A 25,017-nucleotide genomic window follows, 5' to 3' on the forward strand; every position below is an offset into this window, starting at 1 on the left:
GGAGAGGAAGTTTTGCAATTGTTGCGGAGGAACTAGAAGTTGTGAAAGTTGGCAGATTAACTTGAGTCACAGTGACGCGTCGTCCACGCCTCAGCTAGCATGCTTCAAACCATTTGACTTGCACAATTACGTATCTTTCTTATCAAACATAAGGGCAAGTTCGTCGTAAATATATTCGGGCAGACGCTGGCGTTTGGCCAACATGCTTCCAAGTGACAGGTTTAGGTTTATCGTGTAAAGCGGCGGAAGTTAGCAGATGATAGTGTCACATGCTAACTTAACAATAGCTATCGGAATGCAGTTGCACATGAAACGGAGGTGTGTGTTTTTTTTGTCACTTTAACCTGACAACTTCTTTCAATGCTGCGCGAGGTTTTCCCTGTAAGATGTCATTGCATGGCGTCCAGTTTTGAATGGACTCCAGGTTAAAAATCAGCGGAAAATTTGACGCCGTGTTCCTTGAACATCAAAGTAAGGGTAGCGCAAAGGACTGTATAATCACAGCGGCCGCGTTCCATATTGCTTTGACAGACTAGTTGCTCAGCTGTATTGTATTGGTGTCATCATGTTGGACTCATTGAAGCAACTAAATGGAACGCGGCCCTCTTTGTACTAGTTGTTACTGCACTCCTACTCAAAACATTTTTTTACGATGACAATATATATATTTTAATAATAATAATAATAATAATAATAATAATAATAATAAGTGTATTATTAGTCTTTTTTTCCTTCATAGCAGCATTAAAAAAAAAAGTAGACGCAGTACCATTTACAACCTATTGTTACTACCATATTATATTACTCATAGCCTGTACATACCTGTAGAAATAGACACTTATGTTGACATATTCACGTACTTTTGTTTATGCCTTATACACTGAACATACTGCATGTGCTATTTAAATAGTGCTTATGCATTTCAGGTAAGATGCAGCCTTCATCTTTTTATATTATTTATCCATCCATCCCTTGTTTATACCAATTATCCTCAGTAGGGTCATGGGTGTGCTGGAGACTGTCCCAGCACTTCAGGGAAGAGGCACGTTGCATCCTGGACTGGCTGCCAGCCAATCGCAGGTCACATTTAGATAAACCATTCACACCTACAAACAATTTAGTCCTCAATTAACCTTACATGCACGTTTTGGGGGGAAAAAACCCTCTAAACCCATGCAAGCCAGGAAAGGACATACAAACTCCACACAGGAAAGCCGAAGCCTTGATTGGAACTCTCAACCTTCAAACAGTGATTCAGATATGCTAACCACTATTTCACCCTGACACCATTTGAAAACAGAAAAACATTTTTGATAATACTTTTATATTTGGTAACTTTCGAGCTAAAAAGAGACACATTTTGCAATTTAGAATGTGTTTAACACGTACACATCTCAAGCCTTCACGCTCTCGTCACATACACACACTGGGGCAAACTGCAGCACCTTGCCATAAGTCACAGTTAAGTGTTGAAACGCTGCATGCCTCACCAGTGTAATAGCAGTTATTTTCTAGGAACTAAATCCAATGTGCTGGGCTTTTATTTCATCCCCATCACGCTCAGAATTAAACGTTTGGTCCCTAATTAAAATCTGAAAATATGCTTAATGTGTTTTCTAGAGCTGGATCCCCAAAATCTTCAAGAAAAGAATTTGCACCACCTTTGTGGAAGATTCTTTCAGGTACTGTGACATTTTTTTTACTTTGTGCAGTCCCCTTTGGTGCCTAATGCTTGTTTATTCACTTGAATTCCTCTATTTGTCTTAGTAATGGCGCATTATGCCAGTGTGGTGGGACAAGAGATATCCATGCCTCTGTGGCTCTCGGCGACTATTTCAGCACGGCCATTGTCAATCACTGGGACAGCGCCCAGCACTCCTCTGAGTATCCGACAGATGCCTTCGGAGAGCTGCAGTTTGCAGGCGCCAGCAAGAGGCACAGCTACGTGGGTCATTTTCTATCATTCGGATAGGGATAGACCGATAATCGGCCCCGGCCGATTATCGGCGCCGATATTTGGCATTTTGACAAATATCGGCATCGGCCATGTTTTGAATCTGAAGGCCGATAAAGCTCACTGAGCAGGGGATACTTGCGAACGTAGCGAATTTGGGGTTTTCATCAGGATTTGTAAGATGTTCGCAGTCAGTTTTTATTTGTCGTAAACACATTTGGAACATATTCACACAATTTTTCACCGCAAAAATCTTTTTGAAACGTTTTTACGAACCCTAACAAAAACCCCAAATGAGCTACATTCACATGAATTTGTTACTCAGTGAGAAATTATATATAGTTTGAAAGAATTCCCCCCCCTCCCCATTTTACTGCAAATGAATATCGGCTTGAAATATCGGTCATCGGCCAACTTGACTACAAATAATCTGTATCGGTATCGGCCTTGAAAAAACCATATCGGTCTATCACTAATCAATACTTCTAATTAATGTGTCCTTTTTGGCCATTTATAGAGGACATGTGTTTGAAAATGAGTTAAAGGCTGCAGAAATAGTGACTAAAACATTGGACACTTTTCAGACTCGCGTTAATAACTAAACCTTATTTTGTCTACAGTTCTTGCGGCTGTCATGGGACACACCGCCGTCGATGGTCTACACCCTGATGACTGCCCACTGGGGTCTGCCTGCTCCTAACCTGGTGGTGTCCGTAGTGGGCGGCGAAGGCAGGACCAAAGTGAAGACGTGGGTGCGAGAGGTCCTCAGGCAGGGTCTGGTAAAAGCCTCGCAAAGCACAGGTAAAAACATTCTGCAAAACAAGGAAGTGAGGCACACTTTAATCACGACTATGTTGATGACTCATAGTGCAGACATTAAACAATGTTTTTTTCCAAAGATCATGTGAAAAGTGTTTTTGCACATGGAAAAAATAAAAAGACCGTGCCAATAAAGTGAGGGCCTCCTTGAGGGTGTGAACCTAATTTTGGAACGACAATGGCCTTCGCATCCTGACTCGTTTGCCAAGTGCAGGTGGCACACGGAGTTCTCCCGCAATCTGAGGTCATTTCTGCCAGCTTTCCTCTCGGAAGGCCTCAGATCAAAGCAAAAATAATGACGCCCATGCACGCTCTTCACATGACTTGGTTTCTTTTATTTACTGATTTTCAACGAGCTTCAGTGAAACTACATTCATATATCAATATCGTCATTGTTGGGTGGAATCCCATCTGCGTAATCACTACTTTTCTGGAAAATAAAAGCAAATTACAAAACACCACATACTGTACTTAACAAGAGCAAATGACTAATTTGCGCATACAGAGTTTCCACTCAACAGCTGCATCTTGCTGTATGTTGCAAATCCTGATTCTGTTGATCCACATTTTTCAGGAGCTTGGATCTTGACAGCGGGCTTGCGGGAAGGAGTCGGCAGGTGCGTCGGAGAGGCGGTGAGGGATCACGCCACTGCAGCTTCTTCGGTCTCCCTCAACAAGGTGGTGGCTCTAGGCGTCACGCCCTGGGGCCTCGTCCACAACCGGCAGCAGCTGGTCAATGAACAGGTTGTCCTCTCGTGCCAAACCTTGTTTTGTACTTGTAAGAAAGTCTAATTGAAGGTCTCGGTTCTTAATTTTCTGAGGTGGCAAATCCAGGTCCACAAAGTAAAAACCCTGCCACAGTTTGGCTTTAGTCGCAGGTGCTAGCAAGCTAGCTCTCATGGTGCTTGTTTACCTGCTAGCTAGCTAAAAGCCCAACTGTGCCAGATTATTTACTTTCTGGACCTGGATTTGCCACCTCTGTTAATTTATCAACTTTTACTATGCAAAAATGTCCCAAGACAAACTGTTTTTCCTCCACCATTTTCACTGTCCCAATACTTATGTCCATGTTATCTATCTTGGGATCTACAAAACAGTCATTCTTGACCTTTAATCAAAGAACACCTGCCACGAACTTTTCCCCTGATTCTTTTTCTTGCAGGGCAGTTTTCCTGCCAAGTATTATGTCCACAACACAACCCGGGACTCGTGCTGCCTGGATAACAACTACCAGGCTTTCCTGCTGGTGGATGATGGCAGCATGGGACGCAGAGGTGGCGAGACGGGCTTCAGGGCCAAACTGGAGGACTACATCTCCCACCAGCGCACAGGCATTTGGGGTAACTGCTTTTGTGTGAAATGGGACCCATTGTGTGCGCTGATTTTACGTTCAGTCTGTGAGCTCAAGGTCAGCTGCCTCCATTGTCTGTCGTTTCCCCCCACGCTGTTTATTATTGCGAGTATTTTTAAAACGATACAACCTGAATTAAAAGAAAGCACGGATCTCACTCCCTGAAGAATTGCGCCTTGCAACCACAACATGTTATGCAGCATTTATTGAGCGCTGTTGTGTTGAATCCTGAACTAAAGGCATGTGATAATCTTTTGGTATCTACTGGCAGCCATTGCATGCCCAAGCATGCATTTGACACATTGCTCCTCGACATGTAAAGTCAAGATGAGTGCAGTGGCAAAAATGAGCAAGATTCCGAAACTGCTTTAACTCTTGCCTGACTACAAATAAATTGGTCATAATTTATAGACATGACCCTGAAGATACATACAGATTTTTGTAAGACTTAGTTTTTTGATGTTGCTGTTGTTTGTTTTTAATTTACCTGTTAGGTAAATCAAACCAACAAAAGTAGCTATTCAATTATTAGTGGAAGACTAAAATGTATCTGGAAATTGTTAATCCGCTTGGTGGAAGTGTCGGAACTGTTCATAATTCCCTCTACCTGAATTCCCTCCAACTGAAGAAATTACGTTAAATAAGAGTCGGCACACACATGCACCATTTAAAGTGCTTCTGATCTGAATTACGGCCAAAAAGTTCAAACTTGTTTTTATTGGACCATTGAACACATTTTGCCAGAGGTGTTTGGTAGATTTTAAGTGTGTTTTGGCAAATTTTGGAACAATTATTAAACTTTTTCTCCATAATTTTTCGGCAAATTGGAGGGAATTATGAACAATTCGAAATGATAGGCAGTGTTAGCACAAAATCTTCAAAATTCTGATAGAAAATAGAAAAAAAATAAAGCTTCGGGAAAAGCCTACTAAACCATCTGAAATTTATTTGGGGTTAATCAAAGGTACTTAAAATGGTGGCAGGTATGTGCTGCCTCCCATTTAACAAGTTTTAATGTGATTTTTTTTTTCTTCTTAACTTTCCTAAATATTACATTAATGGCAAAAGTTTCGCAATGCTTTATCTTTTTCTGATTATATGTATTATGAAAACCTGGCATTTGAATAGGGGTGTGTAGACTTTTATTCCCACTGTAGATATTTCCTGTGATTGCAGCAATATTCTCACAGGTACTTGTATTAATAAATTCAGAATATTCCTAATGTCTCTTTTTAATTTATTGTTTGCTATTTTTAGGCAGTGGCAGTATCGACATCCCAGTTCTTTGCATGCTGGTCTCAGGGGACGCCACTCTACTGGAGGTAAAGCTTTGTCAAAATCGGATTGTGTCATTCACTTTAGTGAGCAGTGCAAAGAACAACACTACCTCAAGCCATGTGTCCCTATTTCCTTTCATACCAGAGAGTTGATCTTTCTCTGAAGAGCTCCATGCCCTGGTTGGTGCTTGCGGGCTCAGGGGGCACGGCCGACTTCCTGAGTGACATCGTGAAGAACTTGTCGTCAGCGCCGGTCGTCCCGTCTTCCGGCGAGTGCGACGGTGAGGCAGGTCCCAGTGTGGACCTGAAAGACAGAGTGGCGGAACGGGTTCGCAAATACTTTCCCTCTGAAGTGGAGACGGACAAACTTGTTGAGCGTGTAAGTTCAACACCTCTCGTCACACCTTTGTGTGTGTGTTTTTTTTTTTTTTTTTTTACATGCAGCAAGCAGGAAGGCCCAGCAGTAAGGGTGTGACCCAGGGATGGGCAAAAAACTACACATATTCTTCAATCCGGCCAACTGAGCATTTACATGATCAAGAGTAATATTTCTAGCTGTTTTTTTCCTAAATTTGGTTAATGTATGTATTAATTTTAGTTATTTGCACTATTCATAATTTATTTATACTGGTTATTGTAAATACTAAAATACTACTAAAAGCTATATTTTTATTATATATTGTATATTATATATTGTATATTATATATAAAACATTATATATATTGTATATTATCAATAAAAACATGACAAATTGTTTTATTCCTAAAATATTTTTTCATAAAATGTAAATGTCTATGCAAAATTTATTTCATTAAATAATTGTCTAAATTATAATTAAATTGATTATTAATACAAATAAAAACAATTTATTATCCTAATACAATGTAATTAAATAATGAAAAATGAACATGGATTATTTATCAAAATAAATTGATTATAATTATGTAGCCATTTATTTGATTAAATCATGTAAAAAAAATATTTTACACATTTTATATTGTACGTCAAATTAAAAAAAATAATTAGTTAATTTCATAATAAATATTTGATCGTGTTATTTATAATGACTAATTAAAACAGTTTATTTAGTTAATTTTTTTATCTAAATTGATTATAAATAAAATTATTTTATTATCAAACTAAAAATAATGACATCAAATACGTAAATATTAGTAAAACTGTTTTTGCGCTTTTTTTTTTAAAAATTAAATAGCTTATTACCTGATTGATTGTAATTAAAATAATTTGTAATAATGCAGGACAAAATGAGTTTAAATTAATGCTGTTTTATTAAAATAACTATCTTACATTGCTCCGCTTTAAAAATGAAAAATTAAAATTGTGGTCCTTGAGCGCAAAAAAAAAATTGCCCACCCCATTGCAAACTTAGGGGCTTACAATAGATGATCGCAGGGTTTTGGTTGACCTTTCTTTTAATGCCGCTGGGCTCAAAATTCCATCAGAGCACAGACAGGATATTTCATAACAGACATGGAACGTTGCCAAGTAATTTGCAGAGGGCATACATGCTCACAAGACGTCCCTCGCTACAATGGCCCCTTAATTTTTTTTTCTCATGTGCAACATCATCCACTGTTGCGCTCAGGCTGTTGAAACAACAAACACTTTGTTAATGGAAAATTTTGATGTCATTTCGCTGCTAAGGATATCTGTTGTGTGTGTGTGGACTGTTAATTAAAAGGAAATGCCAAAGTGCAGTGGGGAGTGGGGCAAACCTTTTGAGGACTGATTGGCTACTCTACCCGTGACAGCTTTAATGCAGTTTCATTCACCCTTTACGGGTAAGCAGTTAGCACATATTGTTACCTGGCTATCGTTACTTGTCAGCACCCGCCCGCTACCATTTAAAGGACTTTTGAGTAACACCAAATCAATTCCAGCTTTTACAAACATGTTTGTTTGTTTGTTTTTTTGTGTTTTTTTTTTTTAAGTTCCCTTTAGTCACTTAGTGACAGTTACTTGATTATTGTTACTTGGTAACCGTTACAAACTGGGGATGTGGCTATGTTCACAATTAACTAATCAAATTCAAGCCTGTTAAACATAAATAGATTTTTGTGTATTATGCTCATATTATACTATGTGGACCCATTCAGGCTCTGAGCATCTACCAAAACAAAGACTTGATCACCATCTACCACGGAGAACAGGAGGGCCCCAACGACTTTGACACAGTGCTGCTCAAAGCTCTGGTGGGAGGTATCGTATAAATATGAAAGCCACATGAAGGAAATTTGGCACTTTTCATTTGGCAGCATAACTTAAAATTCTGCGCGACTTCTCAGCGTCTAAACAGCGCGTGTCAGTTGACCACAGCCCGTACAACGAAGAGCTGAACCTCGCAGTCACGTGGAACAGGGTGGACATCGCCAAGAGCGAACTCTTCAACGGAGACATCCAGTGGCGGGTGAGTCTCCAGTCGAGTCGAGTCTTTTCTAAGTTTTAGTCCTAAAATCGCTGACTTCCAACACTCTCCAATGATCACAGTATGAAGACCTGGAGGACTCCATGACGGACGCCTTGGTCAATGACAAGCCTCAATTTGTGCGCCTCTTCACCGAGAATGGTCTAAACATCCTGGACTACCTGACCTATGGTCGGCTGGAAAGCCTCTACAGATCAGTGGCTGACGGGACACTTCTTTACCAGCTACTCCAGCGCCGCCTGCTGGAGAGACTCGGTACACCGTCACACCTGCAGGAGGTCCCCAGCAAAGGTGCAGCTGAGAACATTCACAGTGGACCAGTGAAGGAGCTCAGTCTTTTTGAGGTGATAAAAAAAAATAATAATAATAATAAAAAAAAAATAATAATAATAATAAAAATAACCCATTCTGAAAACTTACAGGTGTGGTCATCCTCATATTTATTTTTATTTTCATCGCAGGTGTCAAGAGTACTAGAACTGTTAATGGGTGACGTCTGCCAGCCATTCTATTATGCACCCTTGGATTTGGAGCAGATTACATCCAAGAGGAGGGCAATGAGGGTATTCTTAAACTCCCTGCAATATTGTATGATGCATTGTATTACGGTTCAGTGTACAGGAAGTATGTGATTGTTTATAGTGCTAATTTTTTAAGGGTTTTTCGTAGCTTTTTAAATTAACATGAGTACTGTAAATAATTGAAAACAAATATTTTTATACTGCATTAGAAGTCAATATATGAGGAAAATAGCATACTTTTACACAATAACGTTACATAATTTAGGGAATTATGCCATCTAGGGGAATTTACAGCGTACAGCACTTGTAAACACTGTACAGAATTTTCTATGCATTTTCTGCTTGCAAATTTTTGTGTGTGTCCGAATATGTTGACAAATTATTTCTATATGCGCTCTATATTGTGTTTTTCATCTTTGTCTGGAACATAACCCAAACGATAAACAAAAAAATCGATTCGGCAATATATCGCAATATTACAGCGCGCAATGTTTATATTGATTCAATATGCAGCCGAATCGATGTTTAAACATAATTTTTTGATGGAAATATTCAACAAAACATCTTACATAGGGTTCACACTTTTAAGCATGGACGAATGTTATATTAATAGAACATTAAGCCTTAATATTTTGAATTTGAAAAAAAATCATAATTGACGTATACATTTGTATCGGGATTTATTGGTATCGAATTGTGACCTTTAAATTGTGATACGGATCGAATCGCCAGATACTAGGCCAATTCATACCCCTAATGAACAGGAGTTCACTGTACCCTCAAATTTACCACCAACCTGTTTCCTCTCCTTCCAGCGCGCCAGCAAGTTGCTGCGTGGAGACTGTTTGTATCGGGAGAAGCGCTGCCTCTTCCCCTGGGCTTCGCTCTTCATCTGGGCCGTCCTCCAGAACCGCAGCGAGATGGCCACTTTCTTCTGGGAGATGGTGAGATAGCGTTAAAAGATGGACTCGTTTAATTAACAACAAACTCTTGAAAATGTCATTTTATTTAATTTGATGGACTTTTCGACTTTTTCATTCCAGGCAGGAGAATCTGTGCTGAGCGCTCTGAGTGGCTGCAAGATATTAAGGGAACTTTCCAAACTGGAAGTTGAGACCGAAACCAAACTCTCGATGAAAGAGTTGGCTCAGAAATTTGAGAACCTTGCACACGGTAAAAGCAGGAATATGGTCGTACTGGGCTTATTATGCACTATTTACAAAAAGTTTGAGATGTTGAGCTTTTGGGTGAAATTTCAGGATGAGCCTAAAATGATTTCAGCAGAACCTTTATCTTCTCTAATAAAGATTCACCTATAAAACCCAAATATCTTAACTTGTAATATATAGCTTGTTTTCTGAATTTCAGACGTCTTCAGTTCGTGTTACCGTAGCAATGAAAGTCGCTCCTTCACCTTGCTGATTCGCAAATCTCCGGTCTGGGGCGGGACCACGTGCCTCCAAATGGGAATGGCTGCAGACGCGCGCCTTTTCTTCAGCCACGATGGAGTTCAGGTAGCTCGCTTTTGTTTCCACAGAGCTCACTTTCAAATGAGCATATCACTTGGAGTGCAGTGAAGGGCCTCTTTTCTCTCTCTCCATAGTCTCTGTTGTCACAAATCTGGTGGGGTGACATGAAGAGGAACACAGAGGTGTGGAAACTGCTACTCGCCTTCTTCTGCCCTGTCCTCTGCTACACTAACTTGATCTCCTTCAGGTAATGTCAAGAAAAAATATGGATCAAGAAAATATACATAGATATATTTTATTAGTTCCAATGGAAATAAAAAAAAAATAAAAATCTGCTGATCACATACATGAAACGTGTAGGTATGTGGAAGTATGCCCCATGTAAGTTGCATGAGAAGTTTGAGATTTTTTGGAGCTTGAACATGGGAGTTATTAAGCATTTGCTCTTTCTGGACAAATGAAATTTTAAAGGCAATATTTGATGCCCCGCCCCCATCATATAGTATTTCAAAAAGTCAAGATTTTTTTGCCCAATTGTTGTCTCAGGTCTTGAGATGATACATGCCAAGTCTGAAGTCAATCTGTTTTCAAAGAGGGGAAAAACATGAAATAACTACACATAAAAAAAAAAAAAACCTCCTTCTTGTTGAATTCATAGGTAAGTTTGTATGACATCACACTACTTACTTATATATCCGGGTCTCCGCTACACCTTGCAGGGCACCAGAGGAGCACCAGCAGGAGAAAGATGTGAAGCCCAGTGAGGACGTCGTGGGCCGGGACAACGACAGCCTCTACGGCACCACCATCTTCTCCTTCTCCGACATTAAGCACATGTAATCATTTACAATATTACCCCCGTTTATCGCAAAATTCATAAATAGCGAACCGGGTAGATCTAGAGGCGCACAATACACAGTGACTCTTGAGTTTTTGCTGTTAGCCGTTAGCATACTAGCTAAATTGTATCTTACTGCTACCAAATGATATTATACTTCCATCATGAGGAAATCATTGTGAATTGATAAGGCTTGTTTGCTGGTGCCATCTAGTGGTGGGGTGCTGAAGTACACGTGTACCTCAAATTTTTGCTCATCTCTCGAAAAATCTTAAAAAAAAAAAAAAAATGTCACTCGTATTTCAAGGCAGCATTGCATTGCTGTAGTCCTCACTTATCACGTTTTGAGCTTTATGTCGATGACTTTCACATGACTGAACTCACGTTGTGGTTGCACCCCCAGTGAAGCAGACTCACAGGGAATGTACACTCCCAGGACTGCTACCATCAAAGGTGAGTCACTACTTCCCTTCCTGTACTGTAAATACTGCCCGAAATGCTGAGTCAGGATGTGACCCAACGGTGTCGACATATCGTTTTGTTCAGGCAGACCTCTGTCTTCAAAACCTCCCGAGCGGCCGTTCATCGTGTCGAGATGGCGCCAGTTCTGGTTCGCGCCAGTCACGGCCTTTTTGGGCAACGTCCTCATGTACTTCCTATTTCTGCTGCTTTTCGCTTACGTGCTGCTGGTGGATTTCAAGCCGCCGCCGCCAGCAGGTCCTGCCATAACCGAGCTGGTGCTTTATTTCTGGGTGTTCACCATTGTGTGCGAGGAGATACGAGAGGTAAATGAGGCGAGGCGATTCATATACATTAGGGGTGTCCAAAATCTGCTGCACATTTTTACAGGCCCGACATACATTTTAATATAGTGATGAGCCTCATGTAAAGGTAGTTTGTGTTGATTAATTTACTAAATACAGCCATTTATGTAGCATGAGTTCATCATTGTGTACATGCTATATGTATGGTGTTGATGCTTTATGATCCTCTCCATTTTAATTGTTTTTTGGGGTCAAAAGGGGCGGAGTTTCACTATTCGTAGCTTGATTTCAACAAACAAAACAACAACAACAAAAACTCAACCTGGCCTGTTGTTTAAATGCTGAGCCTGTTCTATTTATGAACTTCGGTAGAAAGACTTTGGACACCCCAAGTATATAATTACAATTTACACATTCACTTTTCCTAATGTCGTCGTTTTTCTTTCCAAGACCTTCTTTTTAGGGACGATGACTCTGCGCCAGAGAGTCAGAGTGTACATTCAGGATGTGTGGAACAAGTGTGATCTTACCGCCATCATACTGTTCATAATTGGCCTAATTTGCAGGTAATGGCTCATCAATGCATTTGTACTGCAGTGTTTGACAACCTTGACTAAGCCAAGGAACATCTTTTACGTCAGAGAACTATTTCACGGGACAAAGCACACCACCAAACAAAAATGTCACAACACTACACAGGGCAGTGAGATTTAAATAAATGGAGTGCACCTGTATAGCACTTTATCTTGACCATATGGTACAAAAGCGGCTTCATTAATTCGTTCCAAAGAGGGTAATGCTCACTTTTGATTGACACTGTCAGAGAAGTATAAATTTAATAATGTGTTTTGTTTTGTTTTTTTAGATGTCTCTAATATTTTGTTAACCGCATTAATATGACAACACTGAATTATTGCCTTTCTGTCTCGTTTTCATCTCGCTCTTGTCATATAAATAGTGAAATCCTTTCCACCTGTGCAGATGCTTTAACAGTCACTTTTTAATAATGTCCCTGCCACGCCAGTTGTTGGCATCCTTTACACCACACCAGAGGGGCTCCGTAGTACTGAAACGTTTATTTAGGTGATTTTTTTGTTTTTGTTTTGTTTAACCTAACGTTTGCAACAGTGTAAACATTAAGTAGGTGTTTTTTTTTTTTTTTTAAGCGCAGTGTTGAAACTATGCATAATATTTTGATGTGTTCCAATAATATCAAATGCACATTCAGGAATTAAACCACTGCTTTGTTTGTGATGAACAGTTGGACATTTGGTATTGGCTAGTGGCTATATTATGTTGGCCATTAGTATTGTAGTCAATGTAACTAAAATAAACACATATAAGTAAAAATACTAAATATATAAATAAAAATAAATTTAAGTAAATGTAACATTTTTCGCCACACACTTGCTGATCTCTCAAGGAACAGTGGTTGTTGATCACTGCGCTAGAAAAGCATCACGGACTTTAACTGAGCACTAGGAGACGCCATTGCCACGTCGTTTTTAAGATGGTCTGCTTGTGTTTCAGGATGTTCAGCTGGTCCTACGAATTGGGCCGAGATGTTATGTGTGTGGATTACATGGTCTTCACACTTCGCCTCATTCACATCTTCGCCATTCACAAACAGCTGGGACCCAAAATCATCATAGTGGGAAAGATGGTAAGAAAAAAGTAACAAAACACAGAAATGAGTATTTCTCACTTCTTCTTTTTTTTTTGGGTCAATCAGATGAAGGACGTGTTCTTCTTCCTCTTCTTCCTGGGCATCTGGCTAATGGCTTACGGTGTGGCCAACCAGGCTTTGCTGTATTCGTATGATCCCCAACTTGATCGCATCTTCCGCCGGGTTTTCTATAGGCCCTACTTGCACATTTTTGGGCAAATTCCTGTCGAAGAAATGGACGGTAGGGGCGCATATTTACATAAACATTTAATCTTAAAGGGGAAGTCAATCCAATTTTTTTTGACAATATGTTCTATGCAGCTCTACTAGTCGAAATATGTTATTCTGGTTAATATTAATGAGTTAAGCAGCAAAATCCAACCGTTTTTATCCATCTCAAGGGGCGGACATTTTGCCACTTGTTGTCGACTGAAGATGACATCATAGGTCTCAGGTAACAACCAATCACAGTGCAGCTTCAGAAAGCAGGTGAGCTGTGATTGGTCGTTGCCTGAGCAACATTGATGTCATCTTCAGTCGACAGCAAGTGGCAAAATGGCCGCCTCCTGAGATGGATAAAAACAGCTGGATTTTGCTTCATAACTCATATTCCACAAATGTAATATTAACCAGAATGTCATGTTTAGACTAGTGAGGTCACATATAACATATTATTGTCAAGAAATGTGAATGCATGGTTAGAACCTGTTCATTTAGTTTTAGCATTCAATAAAATGCTTGTATCTAATCTCAAGATTTTTTTTCTTTTGGACCTGTGAGGAATTCTAACAATTAGATCTCTTTCAGTGATGAGTTTCTCTGACTCCTTTTTGTCTTTTATCTGCATTCTTCCCAGTGGGGAAGGACTGGGACATGCCGTGCACCAACAACGTGACGCTGATTGACGGCGGTGCGGAGCCGTGTCGAATTACGTACAGCAACTGGCTGGTGGTAATCCTGCTGGTTATTTATCTGCTGGTCACCAACATCCTGCTCATCAATCTTCTCATTGCCATGTTCAGGTAAACACGTCTGTCTCATGAATCAGGGGTTCTCAAACTTCATCGGGATCCTTCAATCTTCACAACCACTGGTGTGCTTTTGTCTGTGCAGTTACACCTTCTCTGAGGTGCAGGCCAACAGTGACATTTACTGGAAGTTCCAGCGGTACAACCTCATCGTCCAGTACCACTCGCGGCCCTCGTTGGCGCCGCCCTTCATCATCCTCTCTCACATCAACCTCTTCATCAAGAGGAACATCCGCAAGGTTGCCTCCGTCAAGATCCACCACTTTGGTCAGTGTTTTCCCTCAAGGTTTGATCTGGGTTTTTGCAAAGCTAGCACGGGTGAACGTCCGCTTGTTTGTGTCTCATCAGTGTTGCAGCTCAAAGGCAAGGCAGCGAACAGACTTATGACGTGGGAAACCATCCAGAAGGAGGACTTCCTGACCACTCAAAACAAGATCCAGAAGAGTAGTGACTCGGAGAGGCTCAAGCGCATGTCTGCCAAGTGAGGCGAAGCTTTTAACGTTACTGCAATAACCTCTAGGAGATGAAACTGATTTCATATTATAATGGTGACCATGGACACTTTCAACCCACCCCAAAAAACGTGTAAACACGTTTTTCAATACTTTGCACTTCACTCCCCAAAACGTATTTACATGTTTTTTTATGCAAGCACATACAGAAGGCTTTGATACAGCCTCTGATCTGAAGAGGTGGCTTAAAGCAATGGCAGTTATTACAAAAAACTGCCAGCAGGTGGCAGCAGAGTAAGAGATAAGCCAGGGCCATGTTGCAACAAGCTCTTTTTGCTAGCGTTTTCACCAGGAATGTGAATATATAGATGAAACCTAGCTCTATTCTAATGCTAAATTGCTGCAAAACAGAAACGGATACAAACATACTTTACTTTTCTTGATGAAAGAAGAGACTCTAATCTTTCTTTTGGTGGTTTCCATATTTTTATAGCAGTAGAACACAGTAGTCTGTGAGCTTTTCAAAATCCAGTAAAACAGCCGGGAGCGAAGGGGGTTGCTTCAGTGAAAATGGCTGAGTGAATGAGGTAAAAATTTGTTTATTTTTTTTTAATTGTAGGGTGGACGGTGTGATGAAACATCTGACCGAAAGCAGAGACTTCGACCACAGGCTCAGGACTTTGGAGAGTGAGGTAAGTTTATGAACCGAATTGGGAAGTTTATGAACCGAAAGTTGCACCTCACAATTAGACGGTTAGAAAACAAAACAATTAGAGTAGTGCACACAAAACAGTTAAGGGTATTGGGCTGAAGTTAATTTCACATTCTCTAAATGTTTGAACCCACTTATTAAACTATGTCATTCTTTGGTACTTTTTACGGACCTGAACGGCAAAATTCACAACACAAGTTTGAACCAGTTAGTTTCCAGTTAATTTCCTTGTTCAATTAGAACTGGCATTTTTGACATGGACCAAAGCAACACTAACACTTTATTAACAGTACTGATGTTGGGGAAAAACAGCTGTTTGAGCGGTAGGGACCCCTTATGGGGCCAGATGAACTTTGTGTATATTTGGTGGGGAAAAAAATCTGTTCAAATTTTCCAATATCAAAAATGTCCCAAGTCCCTTGGAGCTGAAAAAGTTGTCAGTCCCCACAGAAGAAAGCAGGTTTGTTTAATCGGGTCACAACAATGGTAATATCTGTCTCTTCTTTCTAGGTTTACTTCCTCATGGTGTGTTTGTATGACTAATTGGCTCGCTAACAGCATGTGTGAATCATTGTGTTGTCATGAACGATACTTTTTGTGCCTGTGACTGATCAAATTGATTTATATGTTTCTCACAAGTATTACTTTAATTTTTGAACAAGTGTAATCAAAGAATAAAAGTAGCTTGCTAGAGAACATCAAGTTCTGTTATGTGAAGTAGTAATTTGTTCAGTTGTCTTGATGAATGTTACTATCTCGCAGGTGGAATATTGCTCCAGCGCACTAAGCTGGATTGTCGATACTTTGGCGCAAGGCAGCTCGTTTAAACCTCCTCGGCCTCCCCCAAACCTGAGAGGTACTTGCTAAAATTGTACCATTTAATATTTTTACATTACCTCCCTTTCTTACTGCACTCTTTTTATCATTTTCTTTTACACAGATTCGTTTACACCATCTTGTTGATGCCGTGAGACCGAGACTCTGGGGTGGTTACGATGACATTTTTACCTTGGCTGTTGCCATGCCAACTGTTTGCCAGACCATATTATGGGTGGCCTCAGGAGGAAAAGCAGCCATCATGACATTGTTACAGTATTGAATACAGTACTTGTATAGTTTTTAAAGTGCAATTTATGCTATTCAAATGCCAAACTATGTTTTAAGTCTACAACTAGTTAATGTGTATATTTAACACTGTAACTAAATATGGTGTTACACAGGTGGGGGCTAAACATTTTGCATGTTAATTCATATTCGATGCTCAATATGAACTATTTTTTTGTCACTTTATATTGTTGATGGAGTTGCACTACTTGAGGAAAATGATTCTTTAACTGTTTCACTGCAGTGAGTTGTTTTATAATAAAATGTATCAATTTACAGGTCTCTTTATACATGGCACAACTTGGTGTGGAATTTGAGCCGGTTTAGTTGAACACAAAGCCATTATTCTGTTCCATGAATGACAACAGGAGGACACAGGTTTATCGACACTTTCTGCCATTTACTGGAAAAATATTTGCCGTAATTGTCTGAGCTTGAAGGTACTTCCCAGGCCAGTTTGTCACAGCTCAACGAAAGGTCATAACATTGTGGGTGTCCTCTGGAAAGAGTCTTTACTGTAAATAGCCAACAGGGCCACTTGTCAGCCTCGCCTGTGCTGTGGTCGGAGTCTCTCAAGCCAAGACTTTGTGTTGAACATAGAGAGGTTATTTTTTAACCTTGTAATCATTTTATAAAATATTTGCAATCTGCACTTATTGAATTATTTTACATTCGGCCTACGCATTGGTCTGTTATTTAAATATGTATTTTTAGAAGACAGAGAAAAGCAGCGCTAACAATACTAAGCTAGTACTGTACAGAAGCCAACATTAGCCACAGCTTTATATTGGATTTACAACACGACTGTATGCTATCAGTTTGAGTTTTTTTGGGGAATGTAGAAATGACTTTACAGTATCCTTGTTTGACTGCTTTCAAGTTGTATTGCATAACATTGTAACTGGACCACATTACCATATGTTCTCTGAGCGCACCTTTCTCTACCAGTTAAGCCCTCCGAAGCTGCTACCAAGGTCCCCCCCCCCCTCACACACACCTCCTAAACACACAGGCCTACATGCATCAATAGCATTCTTCCATCATGCACACATGCCCCTGTCACTCACCCTCTCAACCAACCTTTGTTGCCGCTGTGTTTCTGGCTCAGTCCCCTTTTCTTCCTCACGTCCAGCTTTGACCACTTCTGTGGATTTTAAGCGACCTCAAAGTTGGATGAGTCAAGATGACACCAGTAAAAGGTTGGGTGGGACGCTTGCTCCTCCTGTCGCTGCTGCTGTGTCCAGCCCAGGCCAGGGCTCGAGACCTCGCGGAGACAGATGCCATTGGCGGACTTGTGGAGGAGCAGGCTGCAGATACATGGGGTGATGGTAGTGATGTGCATATTTAAATTTACTAATTTTGCATGCACTCGTTGAAATGTCACTTCATGATTCGCGCATTCAAATTTGACCACTTTACCTATAATTTGTTCCATTGTGCAGTTGAACTATTTTGTTTACATATGCATATAGTCAGCTTCATATTGTCAACCATAGTTCATTACTACTGTATATTATTAGAGTATCAATAATAACACTGCACTAATTAGACTATACTGTATTTATTACCACACCAACACCTTAATCCGCTGTTCTTTTTTTGTTTAAAGTTCCTTTAATTCCTTGCCAATACTGCTCTTTGTTTTCTTTCAGTATTCATTTAAAAATCCCCTTATGGGATGAATAAAGTGTCTGTCTTTGTATCTAAGAGGAGCAGGAGGCGGTAGCAGAGGAAGAGACATTCGATGGGGCTGAAAGGAATGCAAAAGAAGAAGAAACTTTACAAGAGGAGCGAGGAGAAGATAAGGTTCAGAACGAAGAAGAGGAAGCCGAGGAGCAGCAACTCACTGATGGTAAGTCTGAGGATGAAGATAGTGAGACCGAGGAGGAAAATGATGAGAAAAAGGATGAAGATGGCTTGACCGAGGAGGAAGATGACGAGGTAGAGGATGAAGATGGCTTGACCGAGGAGGAAGAGGGTGGCGAGGCCGAGGAAGAAGACAGCGAAACCGAAGAGGAAGACGACACTGAGGCCGAGGAAGAAGATGGCGAGGGAGAGGAGGAAGTTGACATGAAAGAGGTTGATGAGACTGAGGATGAAGACGCTGCTGACATTGTAGAAACAGAAGAGGAAGAAACTGAAAATGAGGAGAAGGCAGAAATGGTAGAAGAGACACCGAAGGAGGATCCCACCGATGAAGATGACGAGCAGGAGCCTAAAGATGCTGAGGAAGATGTGAATGATCAAGGTGAATCACATGTGCGCTGATATCACCTGAAGTTGTCGGTCACACAAGATATTAGTGTGCCCGACTAGTGTTATAGCTACTATTAGGACTTTCCAGAATTGGAGGACAGTTTAGGCACCATATTTTAAATACAAAACATTTATGTTGTAATTTTTTTGGTCGTGATTTCAAGAAAAACAAACAATAAATCATAATTTGATTTGTGCAGCTGAATGGTATATTTTTTTACAAGATACAGCGACTGAGCACTGTAACAGTGTAGTACACTCAGACACCTCCCTATAAAACCTAAAATTATTGCTAAATAAATCCGTTGCAATTTAATAAATAAAGGTAAATCTTTTTTTTTTTTTTTAAATACTAATTTAATTTTAATGTCACTCTAGCTCCAGAAACAGTAAATGAAAATCATGTCTGACGTTTTTGCTCAGGCGTACGTGCTAGCTATGTTAGCTGCTGTGCTAACTGGTCAAAACAAACTTAAAAAAAGAAAGCCGTTGACATTAATATGTACTTTTACAATCAAAGAAGTAACAGGTTTATGTTGGTATGAATGACACACTATTTTATGACTGAAAACATGGCAAAATTGGAAATAGAAACGAGGACTTGCGCAGTCGGCTTACCAGGTGTCAGCACAATTAGCTTGTTGATGTCAATTCTGCTAAGGCTAGTAGCGTCACTTCTTCCAGATTGCAAAATATGTTTTAGTAATTGAGTTGCGTATGTTAAGACAACTTCGAAGCATAATTAATTGTTTAAATATAGTATTTAAAATATATAATTTCTAGTTTATGTAAACCCCAACTTTTGAACAGTAGTGCACATTGATAATCTTAATTGTCTTTGGTCCATTCTGTTTGTTTTCCATCTCTGACGTAAACAGTAGCCAGTTCAGGAATGTGGTCACACTCACACGTCTGTCCGAAAATAAGTTGGCTTATTGTGAGGTCGTTGCCACCAAGTGTTATCTGAACCGTTCCACGTTATGCTAGCTAGAACCATTGGGATAAAGCAGATCAATGGTACTGTAGAGATGTGCACTATACATTGGTGGTTTTCATTAAAACACAGTAAAAGTCAATAAATAGAACTAGCTGAGATAGTGACTTGACTTATTATGACTTCAACTTGAGTCACTGTTTTGATGCCTTGATTCAATTTATTTGATCATTATTGGATATTGGATCATCATTAAAAACAAACAAACAGACAAAAAAAAACATTATTCAAGGATAAACTGAACACTTTCTAACACCTACCATGTTTCCAACTCAAAAATAAAACATCGGTCAACCAAGAGCAAGCGCAAATTACATCACATTTCTTCTCTTGATTGTATTTAAATTTTTCTTAATAGCATATGCTGTCCCATGGTGTTGTATTGTGTATGTAATATTGTGTTCTGTTCTGTCAATGTCCATGTATAGTAATAATGACGTCAACGTTCCATACATATCTGAAATTTAGAATGCATATGTCATATGACTCTGCTGGTGTTTTGTTAGATGAAGATGAGGACTCAGCACAACAGCAGAGCAAGAAAGAGGCTTCCGAAGACACACCCCACTTCCACTCTGGCTCTTTGTGCAGCGTTTGCTCCATCTGCGGCGTATGCAAACAAAGCAATCATAATCATAAAACTTTTTTTTTTTTCTTTCTTTCCCCAAACAACATTTTCTGTCCTGTGTGTAGCACTGTTCAAGTGATTGTGACAAGTGTCCCTGTGAGGATGTAGACGAAGCGGACCACTGTAAGATCTGCCAAGTAAGTGTTTATAAAAAGTCTACACACCCCTCCTCAAATGAAAGGTTTTTGTGATTTATTTTTCGTTTTTTTACATTTCAAACCTTCTTTCAGCAATGCTCCTCCTGTTACCTTTGCCCTATACTGTGTGACACCATTTGCAAACCAGGTACAAGATCCCTTCCTAAAAACACATTGTACAAGGTCACATTCCAACACATTTGTGACATTTCAGACATTCCTTAACATTTTAAGATAAACATATGTTTTGTTCTCTTCAGGTGGTCTCGTGGATGAGCTTACCGCTTCCATATTTCAGTAAGACACCTCTCTAACCACTTAACAAAACAAACAGCTCGGTAAACTATACTGTACTGTACATACAATGCAAATCCCAGCTCAGGACTGAAGCTCCCTTGTGCCTTTGCAGGACTGTGGCCTCTTTGCTGTAAACACACTTGACTAAAGTGTTGACTGAGACATGTCGCTCCACCCTGTGCTGAGATCGGGCACACTTTGTACAAAGATGGATAGCTGTCCAGTCGCACATGCCTCACTCATGCGCAACATGAGCAATGATTATTTGTACAAGATATCGACAACGACTGTGACAAATGACACATATTTAGGTTGGAAATGTTGTTAATATTGATATCTGCTTTTTTTTTTAAATTTTATTTTATTTATTTATTTTACATAGATGCGTTTATGGATCCTGTCAGACTTGTATTTGACTCATGTGACTCAAAATAAAAAGTGCTTGTTTATACTACTTGAAGATGAGCTGTAATACAAAATAAATTATTAGCGTCACACAGAACAGAAAAAAATGCTATGTCATAAATGTAAAAGAAAAACAACAGAATATTTCATAAATACCATAACTAGATAAAATTGGATGTATATAAGCATCAATATGAGAATTGTTGGGGATATTTCTAATATTTAATGTTCCTGAATGTATTGGCAGTGTTGCATTAACACTTGTGTAATATGCAATCATATTAAGTGTAACTGTATCTCCAACTATTTTATTTTTGTCAGAAAGAAAAGGAAAAAAAGGTGAAAGTGGTCTGATTGATATTACATTTGTGGAACATGAGTTATGAAGCAAAAGCCAACCATTTATATCCATCTCAGGGGGCGGCCATTCTGCCACTTGCTGTCGACTGAAGATGACATCAATGTTGCTCAGGGCTCAGGCAACGACCAATCACAGTTCACCTGTTATCTGAGACCTGAGCATCATTGATGTCATCTTTATTTGACAGCAAGATGGATAAAAATGGCTGGATTTTGCTGCTTAACTCATATTCTACTAATGCAATATTAAACAGTATAACCTATTTAGACTAGTGTGGCTGCATAGAACATATTATTGTTAAAAAAAAAAAAAAGGGGGGGGTTGACTTCCTCGTTAAAAAAAGGGCACTGTGTTTAACACATAACATTTTGAGAAGGTGGATGCGGTTTTTAAACCGGTTTTGTCTTTAACCACCTTGTTGCCGACGTGCGCAGAGATGCTGGCACCAATGCTTGAGTTAATCCTTGCCATGAAAGGAATGTGCTACATAATGGAAATTCATGGCCTGTGCAATCATGACCAATCAGCTGTGGACTTGAAACACGTTTTGGTAATTGTACAAACAACCCGGAGAGACTTGTTGAGAGGACAGGGAGATACACATAATTTGTGACAATTAATGTGTCTCAGTTCAAAGACTGTAATCCAGGAATGGCAGAGATTCAATAATGGAGGAGGCCATTTTGGTTTCCACACCCTGATCAAAAATGGTGTTGGGACACTGTAAAAAAAAAAAAAAAAAAAAAAAAAAGTTGCATGAACTCAAACTTTCAAGGTAACAAATTTCGATAAAATGGCAATTCAACTAAATATTTTCAGATGTACTGTTGTGAAAATTGGCTTTCCTGCATTTTAAATCAAATAATAGCAAGAAGTTTTTGGCACTTGTATGTTTTATTTTAAGACCTAAGTTAAAACAACTCTTGCTTTACTGTGCTAACACCGTGCCCATAAATAGAGCAAGATTTTTAAATCAAAATTTGGACCTGTTTTTGTTTGGGTGGCAATGATTTGCTTTTCAGATGGTGTGGAAGGTTCAAACTTCTAATGAATTTATGAGGCACTAAGGAGTTTACGCTGTCATTTACGACGTGACGTATTGAGTTGAAAATGAGATGAGCAGGCCAACCAAGGACACATTGAACCGGTTTGTCCAACCTAACTTGGTGCCAGCGTACATAGAGATACTGGCACCAAGGTTTGAGTTAATTCTCATCATTAAGTCCGCGTTGTTAAAAGTAAGGTGGTGCACATTGGCGATTAGCCTCCGGTCTACTTCATAATGCCCTCGATTTGTGTACACGTTGTGATTACGTTTTTTCAGTTCCTTATTCTTGCCATGTCTTAATAATATGCATTATGGGTATCCAATCAATTAGCTTGCAGGAGCACTTAGTTTGCCAGGGATCAAGTTTTTATATTTTGTTTTTACACAATAAACTGTAATTCTACATCCACAACAGAAGGTGGCAGTGGTGCTCTCATTGTCATAAAGTGCCGCCAGGAGAAAAAGCATGTATGACGTGAGTTATACTGGCACAAATGCAGACATCGTGATCTTAGTAGCGTCATGCTAATCTCGTACAAAAAAATAAATAAAATAAAAATGAATGGTGTGAGAAGTGCTTGACAGGAAACCTTCTGACTTGACAAAAAAAAAACAAAAAAAACAAGCAAACATAACCTGTTCTGCACTATTAATTGAATAATGATTCTGCACAGTATGGCACGCTCCCAGGAAGGAAATGGAAAGTACAATCTGATCTGTCTGAGGTGTTAAAAAAACATCTCATTAGTTTCTTTTGATACACGCCCAACAAAACATAAAAACTAAATTTACAACCTTATTTAACCCTATTCAGTGTGTGTTTGTTGGCACTGACTCACCTCCTATGCACATTATTAAATTCCAGTGCACTGCTGACCTACATACATGTCATTTAATTACTTAGGTCAGGTACAGTGCATTAACAGAGGTATAGAGAAATATGTTGATGCCCTTGAGTGGCCGAGCCAAACCTGAATCTTACTGAACATCTCTGGTGAGACAAGAAAAGACAGATAGACAAACAAAACCTGAAAAAAGAAGGTATGTTTCGTGTCTGCTCCCTAATCTAACATAAACTGAATTTAAATGTCACAAAAAAAAATAAAAAAAAACCCGCCCAAATCCGGGTGTGCCAAGCTTGTGGCATCATTCCAAAACACTTGTGGCTGTAATTAATGTCAAAGGCGCTCCAACAAAGTATTGGCAAATGCTGTGAATACTAATTTACAATTAGTTTTTCATTTTTAGTTTTTTTTTTTTTATGCATATTTGCAAAAAGTAGTAGACCTAGTAGTAGGAGAATCTTTATTTGTTTTAATGTCTTTATTTGTTTGACTGCTACCGGTTCGCATGTCACACTCGATGTGTTTGTAGTGACGCTAATGGGTATAAACACACAAGACGTGCAGTCATGAGATGATTTGCCAGTACGTGACAGCCAAGCAAACCTGTTGAATTGGTTCGCTGGTGAACAAGTGCTCAACGCTGAACTGTCCAGGAGAAAATGTCATGGTCTTGTGCGATTTTCGTTACAGCGTTTCCTCGCTAAAACGCCATTAATTTTATCAAATTTCTGAAGGTTTGAACATTGAGAATGTTTAAACGAGAGGAATATGATAAAATGTAACTTCCTCGAGAAAGGTGTAGAAACTGTGTGGTGAGAGGTTTTAGAGCCTTAAACATTTGTAATAAATGTAAAGTATAAAGCTAGCTACATTGCGGATTTCATTTATTGCGGGTATTTTTTGAAACCTAATTCCGAGAGTATCACTTTGCTTCTCGGGTGTCAGTTGACTAAAAAATTTAAAGAGTAGCCTTGTGTTTAAACATGGTCCAACGCACTGGAACACATGGCTTTAGCAGGATTTCACTGTTGTTTATGTGGGCTATTGTGGCCACACGCCTCAAACGAAGCGGAAGATATACCGCGTCCTTTATTGCGGTTGACAAATTCTCTGTCGTCATTTTTGTGAACCACCAAACCGTAACTGGTAAAGTGAGTTGTTAGTGCTTATCTAAGCTTTACGCACATCCATGTAGCGTTTTTGTACAGAATGGAACCTCTAGGTACATTGTGAAAAGTGGGCTTAAAAACAGCTAGCCAATTTTTGTCCATCACAGGGGGCAGCCATTTTGCCACTTGCTGTGGACTGAAAAGGACATCACTGTTGCTCATGGGCTCAGGTAACGACCAATCACGTTTCACCTGTTTCCTGAGTCTGGTCACGTGACGTTCGCAAGCTGAGCTGTGATTGGTCGTTACCTTTGTCCTGAGCAACTCTGACGTCATTTTCAATCGACAGCAAGTGGCAAAATGGCCACCCCCTGAGATAGATTAAAAATTGTTGGATTTTATTCCATAAACAGTATTAATAAGAATGCCATTTAGACTAATGGGTGACAATATGCAACATATTATTGTTTGAACTGCCATAAAGTCATTTAATGATCTGAAGAAAGAATGTATTGAAATGTTAAACATGCAGGAT

General features: G+C 39.5%; 3 protein-coding genes across 8 annotated transcripts in view; 2 read left to right on the forward strand and 1 right to left on the reverse strand.

The window, feature by feature from the left end:
- Window positions 1-11,610, reverse strand: part of LOC144004669 (chaperone Ric-8A) — a 26,620-nt gene extending 15,010 nt beyond the window's left edge. For 2 of the 5 annotated variants that reach the window (XM_077502060.1, XM_077502057.1), the window contains exons 1-4: window positions 9,784-10,472; window positions 9,166-9,303; window positions 5,544-5,705; window positions 2,656-2,766 (exon numbers count right to left, since the gene is read on the reverse strand). The gene's annotated coding sequence lies outside the window, so the exon portion shown is untranslated. Of the gene's footprint in view, window positions 1-344; window positions 489-2,655; window positions 2,767-5,543; window positions 5,706-9,165; window positions 9,304-9,783; window positions 10,473-10,525 lie in introns of those variants that run through there. The other 3 variants (XM_077502055.1, XM_077502056.1, XM_077502058.1) reach the window with 3 other exon arrangements.
- Window positions 1-16,678, forward strand: part of LOC144004666 (transient receptor potential cation channel subfamily M member 4-like) — a 16,960-nt gene extending 282 nt beyond the window's left edge. Inside the window, exons 1-28 of one of the 2 annotated variants that reach the window (XM_077502042.1) lie at window positions 178-318; window positions 1,621-1,682; window positions 1,768-1,945; window positions 2,575-2,755; window positions 3,348-3,517; window positions 3,936-4,113; window positions 5,382-5,446; window positions 5,547-5,780; window positions 7,520-7,622; window positions 7,709-7,830; window positions 7,911-8,192; window positions 8,310-8,411; window positions 9,185-9,313; window positions 9,413-9,542; window positions 9,738-9,883; window positions 9,973-10,085; window positions 10,558-10,674; window positions 11,080-11,129; window positions 11,223-11,461; window positions 11,891-12,006; window positions 12,971-13,103; window positions 13,173-13,347; window positions 13,963-14,128; window positions 14,220-14,401; window positions 14,483-14,615; window positions 15,206-15,278; window positions 16,061-16,154; window positions 16,239-16,678. In XM_077502042.1, coding sequence (XP_077358168.1) covers window positions 2,608-2,755; window positions 3,348-3,517; window positions 3,936-4,113; window positions 5,382-5,446; window positions 5,547-5,780; window positions 7,520-7,622; window positions 7,709-7,830; window positions 7,911-8,192; window positions 8,310-8,411; window positions 9,185-9,313; window positions 9,413-9,542; window positions 9,738-9,883; window positions 9,973-10,085; window positions 10,558-10,674; window positions 11,080-11,129; window positions 11,223-11,461; window positions 11,891-12,006; window positions 12,971-13,103; window positions 13,173-13,347; window positions 13,963-14,128; window positions 14,220-14,401; window positions 14,483-14,615; window positions 15,206-15,278; window positions 16,061-16,154; window positions 16,239-16,261 — 3,423 coding nt within the window. In that variant the 5' untranslated portion in view covers window positions 178-318; window positions 1,621-1,682; window positions 1,768-1,945; window positions 2,575-2,607 and the 3' untranslated portion in view covers window positions 16,262-16,678. Of the gene's footprint in view, window positions 1-177; window positions 319-1,620; window positions 1,683-1,767; window positions 1,946-2,574; window positions 2,756-3,347; window positions 3,518-3,935; window positions 4,114-5,381; window positions 5,447-5,546; window positions 5,781-7,519; window positions 7,623-7,708; window positions 7,831-7,910; window positions 8,193-8,309; window positions 8,412-9,184; window positions 9,314-9,412; window positions 9,543-9,737; window positions 9,884-9,972; window positions 10,086-10,557; window positions 10,675-11,079; window positions 11,130-11,222; window positions 11,462-11,890; window positions 12,007-12,970; window positions 13,104-13,172; window positions 13,348-13,962; window positions 14,129-14,219; window positions 14,402-14,482; window positions 14,616-15,205; window positions 15,279-16,060; window positions 16,155-16,238 lie in introns of those variants that run through there. The other variant, XM_077502041.1, reaches the window with a different exon arrangement.
- Window positions 16,679-16,827: 149 nt separating this feature from the next.
- LOC144004671 (uncharacterized) lies at window positions 16,828-21,168 on the forward strand. Its single transcript, XM_077502063.1, has 7 exons — window positions 16,828-17,730; window positions 18,111-18,650; window positions 20,159-20,262; window positions 20,346-20,417; window positions 20,511-20,565; window positions 20,678-20,714; window positions 20,827-21,168. The coding sequence occupies exons 1-7, from the start codon at window positions 17,586-17,588 to the stop codon at window positions 20,846-20,848; spliced, it is 975 nt and encodes a 324-aa protein (XP_077358189.1). The 5' UTR covers window positions 16,828-17,585; the 3' UTR covers window positions 20,849-21,168.
- The last annotated feature ends 3,849 nt before the right edge of the window (window positions 21,169-25,017 follow it).

The sequence above is a fragment of the Festucalex cinctus genome, chromosome 17 (genome assembly GCF_051991245.1).
Source record: "Festucalex cinctus isolate MCC-2025b chromosome 17, RoL_Fcin_1.0, whole genome shotgun sequence".
Taxonomy (NCBI): Eukaryota; Metazoa; Chordata; class Actinopteri; order Syngnathiformes; family Syngnathidae; genus Festucalex; species Festucalex cinctus.

Coding starts and splice junctions, on each gene's coding strand:
- LOC144004671 (XM_077502063.1), top strand. CDS start 17,586: ATGACACCAGTAAAAGGTTGGGTGGGACGCTTGCTCCTCCTGTCGCTG. Junction 20,418..20,510: donor ACCACTGTAAGATCTGCCAA/GTAAGTGTTTAT, acceptor ACCTTCTTTCAG/CAATGCTCCTCCTGTTACCT. Junction 20,566..20,677: donor TGACACCATTTGCAAACCAG/GTACAAGATCCC, acceptor TGTTCTCTTCAG/GTGGTCTCGTGGATGAGCTT.